The sequence below is a fragment of the Pleurodeles waltl genome, chromosome 8 (genome assembly GCF_031143425.1).
Source record: "Pleurodeles waltl isolate 20211129_DDA chromosome 8, aPleWal1.hap1.20221129, whole genome shotgun sequence".
Taxonomy (NCBI): domain Eukaryota; kingdom Metazoa; phylum Chordata; class Amphibia; order Caudata; family Salamandridae; genus Pleurodeles; species Pleurodeles waltl.
The window spans coordinates 1,450,847,028-1,450,863,566 of record NC_090447.1 but is presented as its reverse complement, the minus strand read 5'-3'; the positions used below and the strand labels follow the sequence as shown (position 1 = coordinate 1,450,863,566).

Sequence of the window (16,539 nt, the reverse complement as noted above, 5' to 3'; positions counted from 1 at the left end):
ATGGTAATTAATTAACAATTAATAATAAGTTGTTAATTAATTATCATTTTATTACCTTCACACCTTACACCCCAAATGCCATAGCAGTCCACAACTAAAATATAAGTAAAAGAAATAAGTATTCCATGAATTAATTAATTAAAAATGAACTTGATAATTCATTTAAATTAATAATATATTATTAATTACTAATTAATTAACTTTCCAGCCTATATCCCTTCAAATGTAACAGCCTACAAATAACATACAATGAAAGTAAATCAGTATTACATACCTTACATAATAAACATCAATCATATAATTGAAAAACATTTATTAAATAATGTTTAATTGATTATTATCTAATTAACTTCCCACCCTATTCCCCTACAAAACCAACAACCGGCTACAACACTATAAAATACTATTAAACATTAAATAAAGAATTCTATATCAATAAAAATTACAAGCTATATTTTAAAAACAATATAATTTATTAAAATAATTTAAACAACTATTATTTTAACTAATATTTCGGTCTCATTGTATTTTTAAATCGATATTTTGTCCAAACACCCAATGTTTGTGAAGGCATTCCAGTGCACAGCAGCATGTTTTGCTGCTTTTTTAGTAACTATTGATCCGTATAAGCTAAAGACAAAGACCCTGAAGGCCACAAAGGCGCCAAACTCCTGACAGGGTGGTCGCAATTGTAGTTGTGACCCCCCCCCACTGGCCCCATTATGACTTTCCCCATGGGCTGACCAGCGGAAACCAAGGTTTCTGACGATCAGCCTGGCGGGAAAGTGGTGGCAGGATTGCACAGCAAACAGTGCACTTGGGTGCTGGGCAGGGGGATCCCTGGAATGAACATAGTATGGACATGAATGTCCAGGAACTCTGCCATTTCTCGTTCCGTCCTACTACTGATTAGGATGTATCATGGTCCTTTGTTCATACTATGTTCATCGTGCATGATTACCTTGGATTATTGACTAGACTGGCATATTTGTATTTGGTTGAGAGAAGTTTGGTTACTGTACCACAAGAATACAACTCTCTGGATCTTTACTTATGTCAACAGTTATTTTTTACAGGAATGACCTTGCATTAGCAGTCTGCAGTTACTTCGCTCTGTCACTTGCTGCCTTGAAAAAGTCACATGTTGTGACGAAACCCGTGTTGGCTATCAATGTGCTGCTTGATTTATGAGAAATGTTTCTCCTGATTGAAACTGTTGACATCTTCTCAACTGTGTAAGAAGCACAATGAAGAATATGAAACTCATCTAAAAATAAAAGACTGGATCGGATTGGAATTTCCGTATACTTATTACAATGTATTGAAATTAGTGCTGTGGTTCCATACTCTGATTATATGATCTTTGTTGGTTGGAAAGCTATTTGTGGTGACAAGGAAAGTTAAGAAGCATAGGCGAAGCCAATAATCCTTGCCTTTTCAACCTTCTGGCATTGCTAATGCTGTTTCCAGATGCTATGCAGCATCAGACAAAATAAAGAAAAAATAAAAAAGTGCGATATCACATCCGACTTGCATTCAGGCTGGATAGGTAAAGTAAGAAAATAAAATTCAAATAGTGGGAAAGCTCTTTTTTAAGCCAGAGTGGCAGAAATTTGCTGACTGTTCCCCTCCAAAGAAGTTAAAATATATTAAACAAGGGCTGCATAGATGAGGGTGGGCAATAGAGTAGCGGATGCCAGGAGGAGGTAGGGAGGAAACAATGGGGAGTGGATGTGTGCATAGAAATAAACATAAATCTGGATGGAGGAGGACGAGAAAGGAAAAGCAACACCAAAGGGAGAGAGCAGCAGAGTTAGGAAGAAGCACACAAGGGAGAGAGGAAGCAGCACAACATGGAGAGAGCAACACAAAGTGCAGGTAGGAGATATTTGGTGGAGGGGTGAGAAACACACAAGAGAAAAAGATGGAAAACACATCAACTCTCATCGATTGCTTGACCAAAAAGAAATAAGGTAGTTCCCTATAATGAGCAGTGGAAGGATACAAGTAAGATGGTAAAGAGGCTAAGTCCCTGGGGATGGACAAATGCAAGAAAAAGAGGACAAGCCATCAAATAAGAAGCAAAAAATTAGAGTGACAATAAAGCTAACCAATGGTAAGCAATGGATGCAGATAAGCCCACAGTATGGGCCCGATTTTGAGTTTTGCAGACGGAAAACTCCGTCTGCCAAACTCTCAACAGGGTGGCTGCTACCTATGTGGCGACCTCTCCGCCGGAGTTAATAAGAGTGTCCCGCTAGGGCAGTGGGTGGAAACCTGGGTTTCCGTCCGCTGGCCTAGTGGGAAACAGGCTACAGCATTGTTTCTGGCTCTTAATCAAGCCCGCGGCAATGCTTTAGCCTGCAGGGTGCACCACCACCCTTGCAATGTTCACTGTCTGCAAAACAGACAGTGAACATTGTGAGGGTGCTGGCCAGGGGGGCCTCTGCACTGCCCATGCAAAGTGGTATCGCCATGAAACCGCTGGCGGAGAAGGGGGTCGTAATTAGGACCACCACCACCTCCAGACCGCTGGGACCTTCGATCCTGACCACCAGGGTTGTAATGTGGCGCTCAGACCGCTGCATTGGCGGCGGTCTGACAGCCATCTGCGAGTCTTTTGAGTCAGTGACCGCCAGACTCGTAATGACCCACTAGGTCTTTTGAAACCAGACATCTTGTGTGTTTGGTAGGCAAGGTTTTAAAAGGTGGGAAGAGTTAAAATGCTTGATGTCCTCAGCACATTATCACTGCCTCTTGAATCTTGTCTAACCACATGCTCACTTGCTACCATTTGCAAACTCTTGAGACAAATGAAAAGGTTATGTAAGAGCTGCTGGTGAAAGGGTCAGAACCTAGAAAGAGTAGCCTACCAGGATCTCAAATGTATGCCCCTTTGCAAATAGCAGACTCCTATTTCAATACCTGCAGTGTTTTGACCATGTGATATTGTGATCTGTGGTTAAGAGTAAGTAACTGGCTGCACTTCTTTTCATCTTTCAGTTCGGTTGAGTGGAAGCAATGCGGTGCTCCAGGTTTTCACTTCCGGTTCCTGGAGGACTGTCTGTTCAGATGACTGGAAAGCCCTGTATGGAAACATGACATGTAAGCAGTTAGGGTATGCAAGGTAATGGAACAGGGACGTTAATGTTCATGTACAGTCTCCTTTGAGATATTGTCTGTTGTTTCTAGTGAGTATACACTGCAATAAGAAAGTAAGAGGTACTGTTGAGAGTTCTGCATTTTATTTAAACAAATCACCTACTGCAGGGACATGCCCTACACAGGGACAATTTTAGGTGTGTGGTCTTTTTCTTTGATTTTGGATAATCAATTTCACTGCAAATTAAATTTGTGTCAGAGAAAAGTTGTCTTCAAAACAACAAATACATCTGGGTGTGATTTAATTCTGGCAGGAAGTCTACCAGCCCTCCAGATTGGCATGTCAGGTCAGCAGAGGCTATTTCCTAGGCAGTCCTGGTGTCTGCTCTCCCAAAGAGGACCCCAGCCCCCACCATAATTACATATCCTTGCCTGCCTGATGAGGAACTCTTTGGCAAAAGTGTACCTGCTGCAGGTGCACTTTTGACACTGATAAGGTTGAGCAGGCCACCATGTTTTTCTGGCCTGCATAGTATTTCTTTTTCTTTTTCAGAAATAAATCTCCAAAGCAAGAGTTTGGCTTAAAGAAGAAAATCCCAATGGCCTTGATGCACAGAGAGTTTCTTACAGTGGGTGGGGACCATTGTACATCAATGGACCTGAGCTGTAAATGTGCACTGGTAGGTCTGTCTTTAATAAGACAGCCCTCCTGATGGAAGAATAGTAGTGAGCCAGTTGTGGGTGAGCAGACCTTAACGGTTGGCATAGTTTCTCTTGGTGGTCAATCAGTCTTGGTGGAGCATGTGGGCTGCAGTTTTACAGTGTTTCACTCACTCTGCCAAGCTTTAAATACTCCCCGACCCGTTCTTTACTCATGGGGTGTTTTTGTGAAGCTATGTATGATACATATCTGTAAGAGAAATCAGACAGCGATTACACAGTAGCTTGCAGGAAGCATTTCAGTCTTAGACTATAGATTGCATAGTCGGGAGGTAAAGAGGAGTCGCAGGTGCTATGGTTGAGCAAATCAGGGTCCTTGGAGTCATCCATAATGTCCGAAATAACAATGGAGAACCTTAAATGTGGAAAACCTAAATTTTAAAGGTACGTCTTAGGGGTTTTACTTGTGACAGACACATAGGGCATGATTACGAGTGTGGTGGTCTACAGACCCTGCAGGCTACAGCATTGCTGGCAGCTCGATGACGAGCCGGAGACAATGCTGTAGCCTGTTTCCCACTTGCCGACCTAGCAGGAGTCTCCTAATAATTCCGGCGGTGCGGTCGTTGCGTATGTGGCAGCCACACTGTTGCGAGTTTGGCGCATGGGCTTCCCCGTCCATCAAAGTCGTAATAGGGCCAATAGCCTCTTGGCGGCTATGACTGAGTATTCTTAGCCTGCTTTTGTAGAGCTGTTGCGGAGGCTAAATGGAATCCATTTTTAGATGTCCCCAGGACTGACACAATGAGTTATCCCCATGGTCCTGATTCATGTTCTATTCCTTGGACATGCCACACCTCCCCAAAATCCAGAGAAAGATGCTCCACAGCATGGAGCCTTGTTTTGGATAGGCCTGGACTTGATATGTTTGTGGATAATGAAGGGACTAGCTTTTTTGCCCACTGAGAAGCTTTTGATTCCATAGGCTGTAAAGTAAGCAGGGTCCCTACTACATAGACCATCAGCAAGTAAAGAGAAGTTATTCCAAGCAGGTCATCTTCTTTTTGTTTAGGTCCAAGCAGCTTCCTGCCTTTGAAGTGACTGAAGCAGTTCTAACTGCCTAACTGCGACTGACAAGTCTTCATCATTGAATGAAGTTTGCATTTCTACAGGTTCCTCCCAAATCTTTTGCAGTACAATTATCCACTCCATGTCCCAAATAGGCACGTTCTGGCTAAATAAAGACCAGAGCCACTGGAAGTATACAGCAGAGAAGCATCACATTTTGTGGCAGGGTTGACGAAGCAAGAAAAGACAAATTATGCAGCATAATGCAGCACAGTTTTTAATAGTATCACCTCATTATTTTGTGATTGTTACACATGGTGACAATGTCTGGACAATGAGTTTACTTCATTACTACCAGTTTAACTTCCAAATGAAAAAATAAGTAACTGAAATATAACCAGTTAACTTTTATAAAGGGCCTTCCACTGCACGTAAACACATGTAGTCTTGTTTTTAATTCCTTTTGATCCGTTTGAGCTAGAAACATTTTTTTTGTTAAAATCTGCAGGTTATCCAGCAGATGATGGATTGGGTGGTAAATGAGGGAAATCCATATTTATGTGAAACAAGCCGCAGTCACAGAATCAATAACTCCAGTGTTCTTGAGTAAGACCACAATGTTTTTTTCAGTTTTACAAATTGTAGAAATAGCTTAGCCAAACATTCCTGCTCTCAGTCCCCTAACTCTTCCCAAAGTGTGCTAGGGGAGTAGGCAACTGGTGGTGGTTCTGAATGTTTGTAAAAGAGGATGAAAACTGATCATGGAATGGATGACAACCTAGTTGTGAGTTAAAGTTTAAAGATGTGGTGTTCCCTTCTCTAGTATTGCTTTAGGGCAATACAAAGATGTAACTAGTAGATTCTCATGCTAAGCCTATAATATGTGCTGTACGACACATGACGGTGAATACTACATGAGGCAGTGTAATCCTTATTACATATTGTATTATTCTTCAAAATAACTCAATCACTAACTATTCAGAAAGATGGCTCAAATTGCTATCCTGAAAGATTTTTTACACTCCACAGATAATCAACTCAATGTCATGGATCAGACACTGTTTTGTGTCCTAATTTTATAAAACTCAGAGTTACATGAAAAAAATGTAATATCTAGAAAATAAGCATACACAATATTCTTTCGTTTTCAGATGTTTCTGTATCATAATCTAAGAAAACGCCCTTCATATCCTAACTCTCATATAAAATAGAGTTCTCAAGTTGGATTTTGTGATCTGTTCCAATACTCCTGACTTTTCAACAACCATGATCTAATCTTAAAAACACTCATAACTTCTCCCTTATGATTCAGTTAAAAACACATCCATGCTCACACAAAAATGTTTAAATTAGATCAAAAACTTCTGACTATTCCTCATTGGTCCTCCCAATGGTGTACTACAAATTTCTAGAATAAGGATACATCCCAATCAATATTGAACCCCATTTTGGCTGCCATATTACTGTGAAGCAATCAACAAGCTTCAACTCATATATATTAAATGTTAAAGTAAAAAACCAAAAGATCATCAATGACCATGCATGTGCTACTCAGACCAAGGATCTGTCCAAAATCATGTGAGAAGGGAACCTAAAACCAAATGGCATGAGAACAAAATTATATTAGGCACTTAAAAAAAAACACTTCTCCAGTTTATGATTCAAATTAATTGTCAAGTAAACTACCCAGATACTGATACATACTTGATATCCATGCCTCAATAGAAAAGGTGCCAATCAAACTGCATAGTAGTAAACAGAGCATCAGTCAGAACTGCCTATATGTACTCTATTTGCCCACCAAATGAAGAACACAAAGCCCTAGAAGTGGACCATACCATTTCTGGGTGATTTGTGCTGCATTTCAAGCTCAAAATTGGTGCTTCTTAACAAATACCATAAAATGTCAACCTCCACAACTTGTAATAAAATAAATTTAGTTCTAAATCTAACACAGTAATTATGAAAGCCCAAAGTAAAAAATCCAGAAAAACATAAAAAATTAACTATAAAAAGAAAAAATATAACTCAAAAAGCCAGATGGACTTCATTCGAACCACATGGTCACAGATTTGTATTTACTATCCTCTAGCCACTATGCTAATTCTTCTTTGGATTCCAAGTGGTTGAGGATATGACTTTACATCTAACTCAACTGATTAACTTCTAAAGTATGATCTCACCATATGAAGTGAACATTTCTATTAATTGCCAAAACTTTGATACAACATAAATATTGATAAAATGAATATATTCTATCTTAACCATTAAAATAATACTATAAATACAAATAAAAATGTAACATTCAATATTACATCCTGAAGTTCCAATGACGTCATTGTATCTAACTGTTACCTTTGCTGACCAGCTATTCAGGTAAAAAATAACAGGGTATGGGCTTCCGGCAGAGTCACTTGGACATTAACTTGTCAATTACACATGAGATAGCACACGTGTAATGAATCCACCTTTTCTGAGCTATATTTTTCATTTTCTTTGGACCCTATTTTTGCTGGTATTACGAATTTGTGCACTGTAACACTGCTATTCCGTGTCACAGTGTGTAGGCTGGCCCCAAAATGGTACTGTTGCAATTGGTTCCACCCATTTGGTTTATCTTAAGTTCCTTTAAAGTCACTGTAAATGAAGCAAAAATACCCCACTCCTGGGCACCAGACAGTCTTTTTGCCACCCTGCAGAGATGGAACCGTCCTTCTGCCAAGCATGTGTCAAGGTTATGCCCCAAAATAATCTCACTTTTCTCTCACTTGCCCAGGGGATTGCTGCAGTATTCAGGCTGCTACCGCAAAGGAAGTAGACATACTGTTGGGTCTTTAGAGGTGGAGGGAAAGTATAATGCAAGAATGGTTCTACCCCCACCCCATTAAAAAAAAAAAACATTGTAATCTATCTTTGTCAGCCAATGGGCTGTCTGCCCCCCAGGGAGGGAAGATTGCGGAAAATTCCCAAATCTGCTCCAATAAGGGAGCAGAAAGACTGTTGGGGCTTTAGAATTGGTGGTACGGGCCAATGTCTGGGTGCGCCATTTAAAATAATCTATCCCTGGTATCCAGTTGTCTTTCTGCCCACAAGAAGCAGGACACCTAATTTGAAAAAGGCCCAGCTGATCACTTATATCTACACCCTGCCTGAGCCCTGATTGGAGAGAAACCTGTTACCTACAAGCCTGCCCTGAGGACCAAAGGGCTACCAGAGTAACCAGGAGGAATTTCCCAGCAGTTGAACAAAAGTGGGACTTAGTCGTTTTGTTCACATCACCTTCAGAGGACTGGGATAAGTTGCTCAGGCTTGTCAGACGAGGTTGCATCCCAAGTCATGCAACAAAAATAACTTTGTCCAACTCTGAACTTTTTGCCATGCTGAAAACACATTCTGTGGCCACCTGCAGAAAAGGTACATGAGTCTCCAGGAACCCTACCTAGCTACAGCTTCAAATCTTTACACCTGGGTCGAAAGTAAAACCTTGGACTGGGGTGAAGCGGCAAAAGCATTAAAGCACCAAAGCGACCTAGGCGGCTCTGAAATCTAGGCTTGTCCCACTCTGAGCTTTTGGTGCCAAAACATATAGGTTCAGCAGGAGCTTGGAAACAATGACTGGTACGTAAAAAGAGAGTTGCCGACTTCAGCCTTAGGCTTGCTTTCACTGAAAGATTCTGACATCTAGAAAACAGAATAAGTTATAAGGTAAAAACTTTGACCAGGTTGACCTGCTTGGTGTATCCAACCTCCATTGCATTGTGATCAGCCTGTAATTGCACCTAGGTTAAATGGAAACTATTATTTTTCAGTGGTGTTTTACTCCTCTTTTCAAAATAATCATACCTCAAGTTCTCCAAATTTAATGGTTTTAGTGTTTTTTTGTTCAATAATTCTTTCTCTTTTTCTGGTTTGTAAAATGTATTCTGCTGTCTTCTTGACTTTAAAATTGTTTGCGCTGCTTGAAATGTACACATATTTCTCTGGTGATTATAGGCTGTCTGCCCTCATGAGGGACTAGAGAAAGAGTTTCAACACACAAAAGAGAGGGGTGAAAAAGCCACTGTATGCCCTCCCTTTGCACCGACACTATTAATCACTCCAAGTACAGTAGCTTATACACAAAAACTACCTCTACTATGTTCCAGTATGGTGCGTCCCTACTTGGTATCCTTATCTGTGTGTTTCCATACTAGTCAATGAGAACTGTTTTTTCCCTTCACCAGGGAGCCCTTTAACCATAGGCATCAGTTTTGGAACCTATTGTAAACTGTCAACAAAATATGAGTTTGTCAACATCAACTAATGCTTTTCCCATCAGAATGAGCTACGATTGTTCATCTGTTAGAATGTGTAATGTATGGCTTAAAGGCATGTCCTATCTTTTAATACCTGTGTTTTTGATTCACAGCTACGTGAGGTCTACTAGCATCACTGTGGGTGCCATTGAAGATCAATTTCAAAGACATTTTGTTTCTATTGCGAAAGCATCACCAACTGTTAGCCACATGATGCCGCTACAGCATGCAGCCTACATAAGGTATGGTTTTATGTTTATGTGCTGAATATTAAAGTGACAGGCTCCTGTGGAATTGTGTAGTGTTAACAAGACAGCATCTGTCACTACTGAAGCTCTACATTTCTACATCTCCAAAACCCTCATTACAACTTTGGCGGTCTTTTCTAAAGACCGCTGAAGCCGCTGCAGCCAGCATACCGCCAATGCTGGCGGTATGCTGACCACCATATTTTGGATTCTTGACGCCGGGTGCGTGACTACCAGGGTTTTTGTGGCGGGGTGACCGCCATGAAAAGCATGGTGGTTTGTAGCATCGTAATCAGGTCGCTAGGCTGAGGCCTACCACCGGGTTGGAGATGCTGGCGGGCCAGGTGGGGTTGTGGAGTCTTGGCATCAGCCAAGCCTCACAATTCTTAATGTGGCGGTCATTACCACCGGCTCTGCAGTGGTAGGTCCACAACAGTTAGGTTGGCGGACTCATGACTGCCAGTATCGTAATGAGGGTCTAAGTATCTTTCACATTCCCCAGTAAGAGCAGTTATCTCAAAAACAAAATGTTTTGGATACAGATTGGAGCTCATCCCGCTTGTTTTGACTCTGGGGATGGGAGCAGAGTACAGAAGCTGGATCCAGTTAGGGAGTCCCGGGCCCAGTCCTATTCTCACCATGACAGCATAGGCGTAGTACAATTCAAGGCTATCACAGACCTTTTCAATGTCTGCAAACAGAAATGTCGCTGCTGCCGGGACATCCGGATCATTCAGTAGGATGGCCGGCACTCATCAGATGTTCAATGCCGTACTTTGGTTGGGGATGAACCCATTTTGGTCAGGGCGGATAAGATGTTGCATAGAGTCGAAGAGCCTTTTGGCTAGAATGCGACTCAGCATCTTATAGTTGATGTTTAGCATCAACAGAGGTCTGTAGGCTGTGATGTCTGTGGCAGATCTTCCTCGTTTAAGTAGAGAAACTATAAGCACTTCCCCCATGGACTTCAGGAGGTGGCATGCCTCCCAAGCCTCCTTGTACAGGGCAGCCAGCCGGAGGGAGGGGGACAAGTGTTTCCACATAAGTTGGGTAAAATTCTACGGTTGGACCATCTGTGCCCAGCACTTTACCTGGGCCATTTTACTCTCCTTTGCTCTAATCTCCTCATCTGATATTTCTATTCCAATGCTCCAATGTCTTCTGGCTAGAGAAAGTGAAGGGGAAGCCCCTCTAAAAAGCACTGGATATTATCCTCCCTGTTTCCACAGGTGCTAGAGTATAGCCTGGTGTAATAATCTGCGAAGGCCCAGTTTATCTGATCTTGTATAGAGAGTCTTCTGATCTGTGGCATGTCTATTTCTTGTATTTGTTAATCCTTTTTGGTGGGGTTGGCTACCAAAAAGGGTCCCAGCTGGTAGGGCCTCAGCTTTATCTCTTTTGGAGTGTGCTTGTACAATATTTTCTTTGCCGTCAAAACAGCGAAGGTGTTCAATGCTTTCAGCCACCGCTTTTTAGTGTCTAGTAGTGCCCTCTGTAGTTCTGGTCTCCTGGGCCTGTCTTGTTCCCATTGTCTCAATGCCATTTCTCAGATGAACACTTAAGTGAACATAGTCAAGAGGACTCCCACTGATTCTGAAATGCATTGTCCTCAAGCCACTACTTTGAATGCCTCCCACATGGCCAGGACAGATGGAGTGGAACCATCTTTGTTGATAAAATAGTGTCACATTTTCTCCCTTATGGTGTTGTGGAAAGTGGAGTCGTCTAGGCTGTCAGCTTTCAGTCTCCAGCTCGGGATAGGGGTTTGCGTTTTATTCCATGATAAAGTCAAGATGAGTGGGTTATGGTCGGAGAAGGTACTAGTTAAGTATTCTGTGTCTGACACTGAATCCAACATATCTGGGAAGCAGAGGAACATGTCATGGAGGACATGAAGGTCATTGAGGGCCGAGAAGTATGACTAGTCTCTTTCCACGGCATGTGCTCACTGCCATTTGTCTGTGAACTCCCAATGTTCCTGCTAGGAGGAAAATTTATTCGCTAGGCGATTGATAGAGGAATGTAGGAAGGGGGAATGAAAGCGGTCTAGGGTGATGTCTGCCATGCAGTGAAGTTGCCCCCTTTAAGGACTGCTTGGGGCATTAGTAGGGTAAGTATGTGAGAGCGGGAGTCAAGGAAAGTTCCCTGGTCTGAGTTTTGTGCGTAAACATTCACTATTGTGAGGTTCCTACCTGCTAGCTGGCCTCTAAATATGGCATATCATCCCTCTAAATCTACCTTCTCCTTGAGGACATGAAATGATACCTCAGGTTTTACCCAAATTAGCGTCTCCTGGGCAAAGGTGGTGTAGTCCGTAAATGTAGCATGCCCTCTCCATCATTTGCACAGTGCAGTCCCCTCACCTTTGTTTAAGTGTGTTTCCTGCAATAAAGCAATGTGCACCCCTCTTCTTTTCAGGTGGGCCCGGACTTTGTACTTGTTTACCATACTATTAAGCCTGTAGACATTCCAGGATATTACTTTATGGTCATGTATGAAATCCCTCCTTCTGGTGGGCTACAACTCTAACCCAACAATCCACCCAGCCACCTGCCTCATGCCAGGTTCGGTATGTGTCCAAGATGATGACAACCACAACAAGTAAACTCATAAAGTCTAACTCTTTATCTCCAGGATAAAAAGGCAAATTCCCCCATCTGAACATTAGGAAAGAATGTAGCATGTTAGCAGACAACAATGCCCTCTACCCAAGAAGGGTAGCAGAGGTCCAATTACAGCACATAGCTCTGGCAGTGCCACGTTTTTCACTCTCTACTATGCATCAAACCTGTAGTTAAAACCTTGTAAAATGTTTCCCTGAATAGTGAGCCAATGCACTGCAGTGTGATTTAAAAAAATAGAAATTAGGGTCCAGGTGTACCAAAATATTGTATCTCAGGAACTATGATGGTCTTCCTGATGTTTTCTATTTGTGTTTTATGTATGTCTTGCCTTTATATTTTGCAGGTAACGTACCTTTATCTATGGTGATATCTCAGAGAGTGCCACAGTAACAATAATTTCTGATTGTCTGAGTGTGGATGATTGTAGATGAGAGTTTTTGGTGCTGAGGGGTCTCAGTTCTGAGGAAGGCCATGGACACTTGTTGGGATATAATGGACCACCGGAACATGTTAACCTGAGGGATGAGGGAGTCATTATTACCTCTTTAGACTCTATTTTTTGTTTTTAATACCCCACAGTGATTTTTCCAGAATGAAGGGCAGCTGAAGGACTTTGCTGTTTTTCATCTTTTGTCATAAAGATCCCATAGCTATTCATCAGTGAGCTCACAGTGACTTCCAAAGTGCTCTTGGAGTGTCTCCATGAGCCCTTCTGCCCCACTAATACACTGTCAGAGATGAGACAACCCTATGATGAAGCATAACACAGGTGTGTGAGGGTCTGTCAAAAATGTTTAATAATATCCAAAGCATACACAATAATAGATGATGGATTTCTTTAAAGAGGTAATTCCTTTAGAATGTTACCCTTCTGTAACCTTTGTTTCTGTAGGTTAGTAGGATGGAGACACGGCTAACTTCAGAAATTCTCAGAGGTATTTTCTTAGAAAGGTGCTGCTGATTAGGTCTTCCTGAGCACTGCCATTGGGATAATGGTGGGGGTAAGGAGTGAAACTGACTGCATCTTCTGTTGTACTAGGTGAGCATGTTTCTAGGTCAATTCTATCCTTTTGTCAATCCCTCTTTACTACTTTAGGGAGGCTAATTTAAGCCAAGTGCAGAAATCTCACACATCTTTGTGCCTATGGTGTGGATGCTCCAGTTTGGAGAGAACTCCAGTGTTACCTGTTGTGAGAAGTATCACTTTACACTAAGGCTGTGTCAAGTGAGCAGCCTGAAAAGGGCACTTTAAAGAGAACCTCCACAAATTGATTCTGAAGTTTGAAACAGTAGATCCACATCCCCTGACTAGAATATGTATAGGAAAGTGTGACCCAAACCAAATCTGCGCTGATCAAATAGTCCTGTCAGGGATAACTCCATCCCATGGTTGGAAGGAGTTGCAGCACCTGGACCACGGCTCACTGTTTAATTGAGCTGGGCAACTGTGAGCACAGAGTGTGGCCATGCCTGTCCTCCTCAATGATCTTTGAGACGTTATTGCCTTTCTGCACTCCTATCCCTATGGGAGGGTGTACAGCAACCTGATTTGCTCCAGATGAGCATGTAAGAGCCTAGCAAAGTACTTACACCACAAGGAGTAAGAACTGTGAATTGAGTGATCATTTGGCTTGTGAGATAATTAAACTGTACTTGAGCCTGATTCATGCTTCCATCTCAACTGCTGGGGCCGACCAGCTATCTCCCAGGTGGAATTAGCACAAAGGAGATCTGTAGGTGTAGTGTCACAAGAGAGAACCAAACCAGAATCACTGCCTTGTATACTTAATTGCAGTTGTGTAATATGTAGTCCTTTATTTTCTTTGACTTTTGATACATCCAGTCACATATTATAAATAAATTATGCAGCCACTCAACTGTAATGACTTATTACAGTTGAGTTCTGATGTCATAATGCCGGCTGCCAGAACCAGCAGCCATTGAGAAAGGCAGGTCAGGTCAGGTCATGGAGCATAATTAAAGCTGCAGTTTAAAGAACGAAAATGAAACTTGGATTGTTTTTTCTGGTCATTTTTTCTATCGGTGCAAGCAGATATCGACATTTATAGTAACATTTGTTGCACTACTCAGGTAATTTTAGAAACGTTAGAGTCTTTCTTCATGTTTCTATACATTCTGAGCTATTGCACCCATTTTTAAATTGATTTGTATTAAACCAATTCTAATATATTCTTGCAACAAATATCTAATATTTTTTATGTGTTTAATTTTGCACTAGAGAATTTATTTTTATTTTTCATGTATGCAAACATGCTCTCTCATATGAAGAGCTATGCACCAAGGATTCAAGTGGTTTTTGGGAGATTTGATGGTGTGACCATGTATTATAAGACATAAAGTATCCCTGGCTGTACATGATAAGATTATTGCAAGTTCCATAACCTTATAAAGGAACTCAGCTTTAAGCCACATTCCTAATTAAGGTCATAAAACTCCTTGGTGACATACAATATTCTTATAATGTACTACAGGGGTACTTTATCCCATATATAAAGCAAGCACTGAACTGGACATGGTAGTTATTTTGAGTGCTGGTTGTCTGTTGAGTTCTAAACTCATGTCTCCATGCTAACTCCCCACCCCTGAGAAACCGCACTACTGTCTACCCTGAGAGTCAAGTGAGTAAAGGTCATGATTGGATCAGTTTCCACAGGCATTGTAGGGTGCAATGTAGGTAAAAATGAGGTTAACTACCACAGATGGGGCCCAGGTTTTTTTTCAGAATTTCCTTATTTATTTCATTCTGCCCCACAGAGAAAATGTTTATGTTTACTACTGCGCTTTGCACCTCTGAATCTTAGTTTACACTTAAAAACGAAGTGCTGATCAAATCATATCTGCTGCTAATTAAATGTTAAACATGATTAAACATGAAAGTATAAATTAGTAAAAGAATGTAATTGCAAGTTATTCTTTTCCTTTTCCATTACAGAGAACAGTGCACGTCAGGCAATGTAACATCTCTGACATGTGTGGGTAAGTCCATAAGTAGTTTAGTATTATGTTATTGGTAATGCAACAATTGATGTATCAACACATTCTTAAAACTCTAGGAAGGAGAACTTATTGGAGAAAATTTGCCATACAATGAAAAAGCCCTAAGTGAAGGTTCTGGATCCTTTTTTTTAATGGACATAGGGCCTGATTACAACTTTGGAGGACGGTGTTAAACCGTCCCAAAAGTGGTGGATATACCACCTACCGTATTACGAGTTCCATAGGATATAATGGACTCGTAATACGGTAGGTGGTATATCCTCCACTTTTGGGACGGTTTAACACCGTCCTCCAAAGTTGTAATCAGGCCCATAGTGTGTAGTATAGACAAGTCAAGCTTTACAAGGCCACTAAACGGGGATGTCCACTTTGGCCTATGTTATTTGATTTGGAGTTGGAACGTTTAGACTTCACTATCTGCGACACAAATCAATTGAAAGTGTCAAATTTGTCAGTGCAGAATGTCAGTGCTTAATGTTTGCTGACAAAATGTCCTGAATAGCAACGATTAGTGGATATTTTCACTTCATTTTGGCTTACAGAAAAGTTATGATATGAAATATGATACCTATGGCAAAAATGCCACCCAGGATTAAGCGATGGGGAATCCGTCTCCAGGAAAACACATACACCACTATCTGGAAGCTGGGAAAAGCAGAAAATCCAGCAGACTATGGCCCTCATTCTGACCCTGGCGGTCGGTGATAATGCGGCGGCCAAGCCGCCAACAGGCCGGCGGTCCAAAATATGCAATTCTGACCCTGGCGGGAACCGCCAACACAGCCCGCCGCATTAACACTCCGCCCGCCACGGCGGAACAAACAAACAGCGCGGCGGTCCCCGCCAACAGCCAGGCGGCAGACAATGTACCGCCCACCCTATCACGACCCACCAATCCGCCACCTTTTCCGGGGCGGGAGCACCACCGATAAAAACACGGCGGAAACAGACTACGAACGGGAAAACGCTCACCTCTACGCACTCCACGCGAGATTCCGGCAGTATGGAACCCGAGTTGCAGGTCATCCCCGCACTCCTATACCTGCTCCTGTACCAGGAGCACGCCCGGCGGCGCGGAAGACATCGGTGAGTACTGCACCTACGACACAGGGGAGGGAAAAGAGTACCGGCACACACCCACCCACCCACACCCACTACAACACACACATCAATGCATTCCCACAGATCACTGTCACAACCCACAAACCCCCCCCTCCGAAATAATGCAAAGACCAAAAGAAGAGATCATAAACGGGCAGATATATTGAAATATGGACACCAGTAATCCCAATAAATAAATAAACTATGTACAAAATATATACAGCTACTAAATGTAGTCCAACCACTGTCCGTGGACCACAGGGGTCCTGTGCAAAGGGGCAAGGCCCAGTCCCACGACAAGAACTCCACGGAGAGAACACTGCAGGGGCATCAGAAAGAAAATAGGACAGGCACCTCAGGGGGAAGGGAAGGGGGGGCACCTCAGCCACTTGAGTACACGACGCCAGATCCACGAGGGGACTC

General features: G+C 42.1%; 1 protein-coding gene across 1 annotated transcript in view; it reads left to right on the top strand.

The window, feature by feature from the left end:
- The window catches only part of TMPRSS3 (transmembrane serine protease 3), a 179,730-nt gene that overhangs the window by 9,555 nt on the left and 153,636 nt on the right, over positions 1–16,539 (top strand). The window contains exons 3-5 of the mRNA XM_069203555.1: positions 3,004–3,127; positions 9,239–9,367; positions 14,951–14,994. Coding sequence (XP_069059656.1) covers positions 3,004–3,127; positions 9,239–9,367; positions 14,951–14,994 — 297 coding nt within the window. The remainder of the gene's footprint in view (positions 1–3,003; positions 3,128–9,238; positions 9,368–14,950; positions 14,995–16,539) is intronic.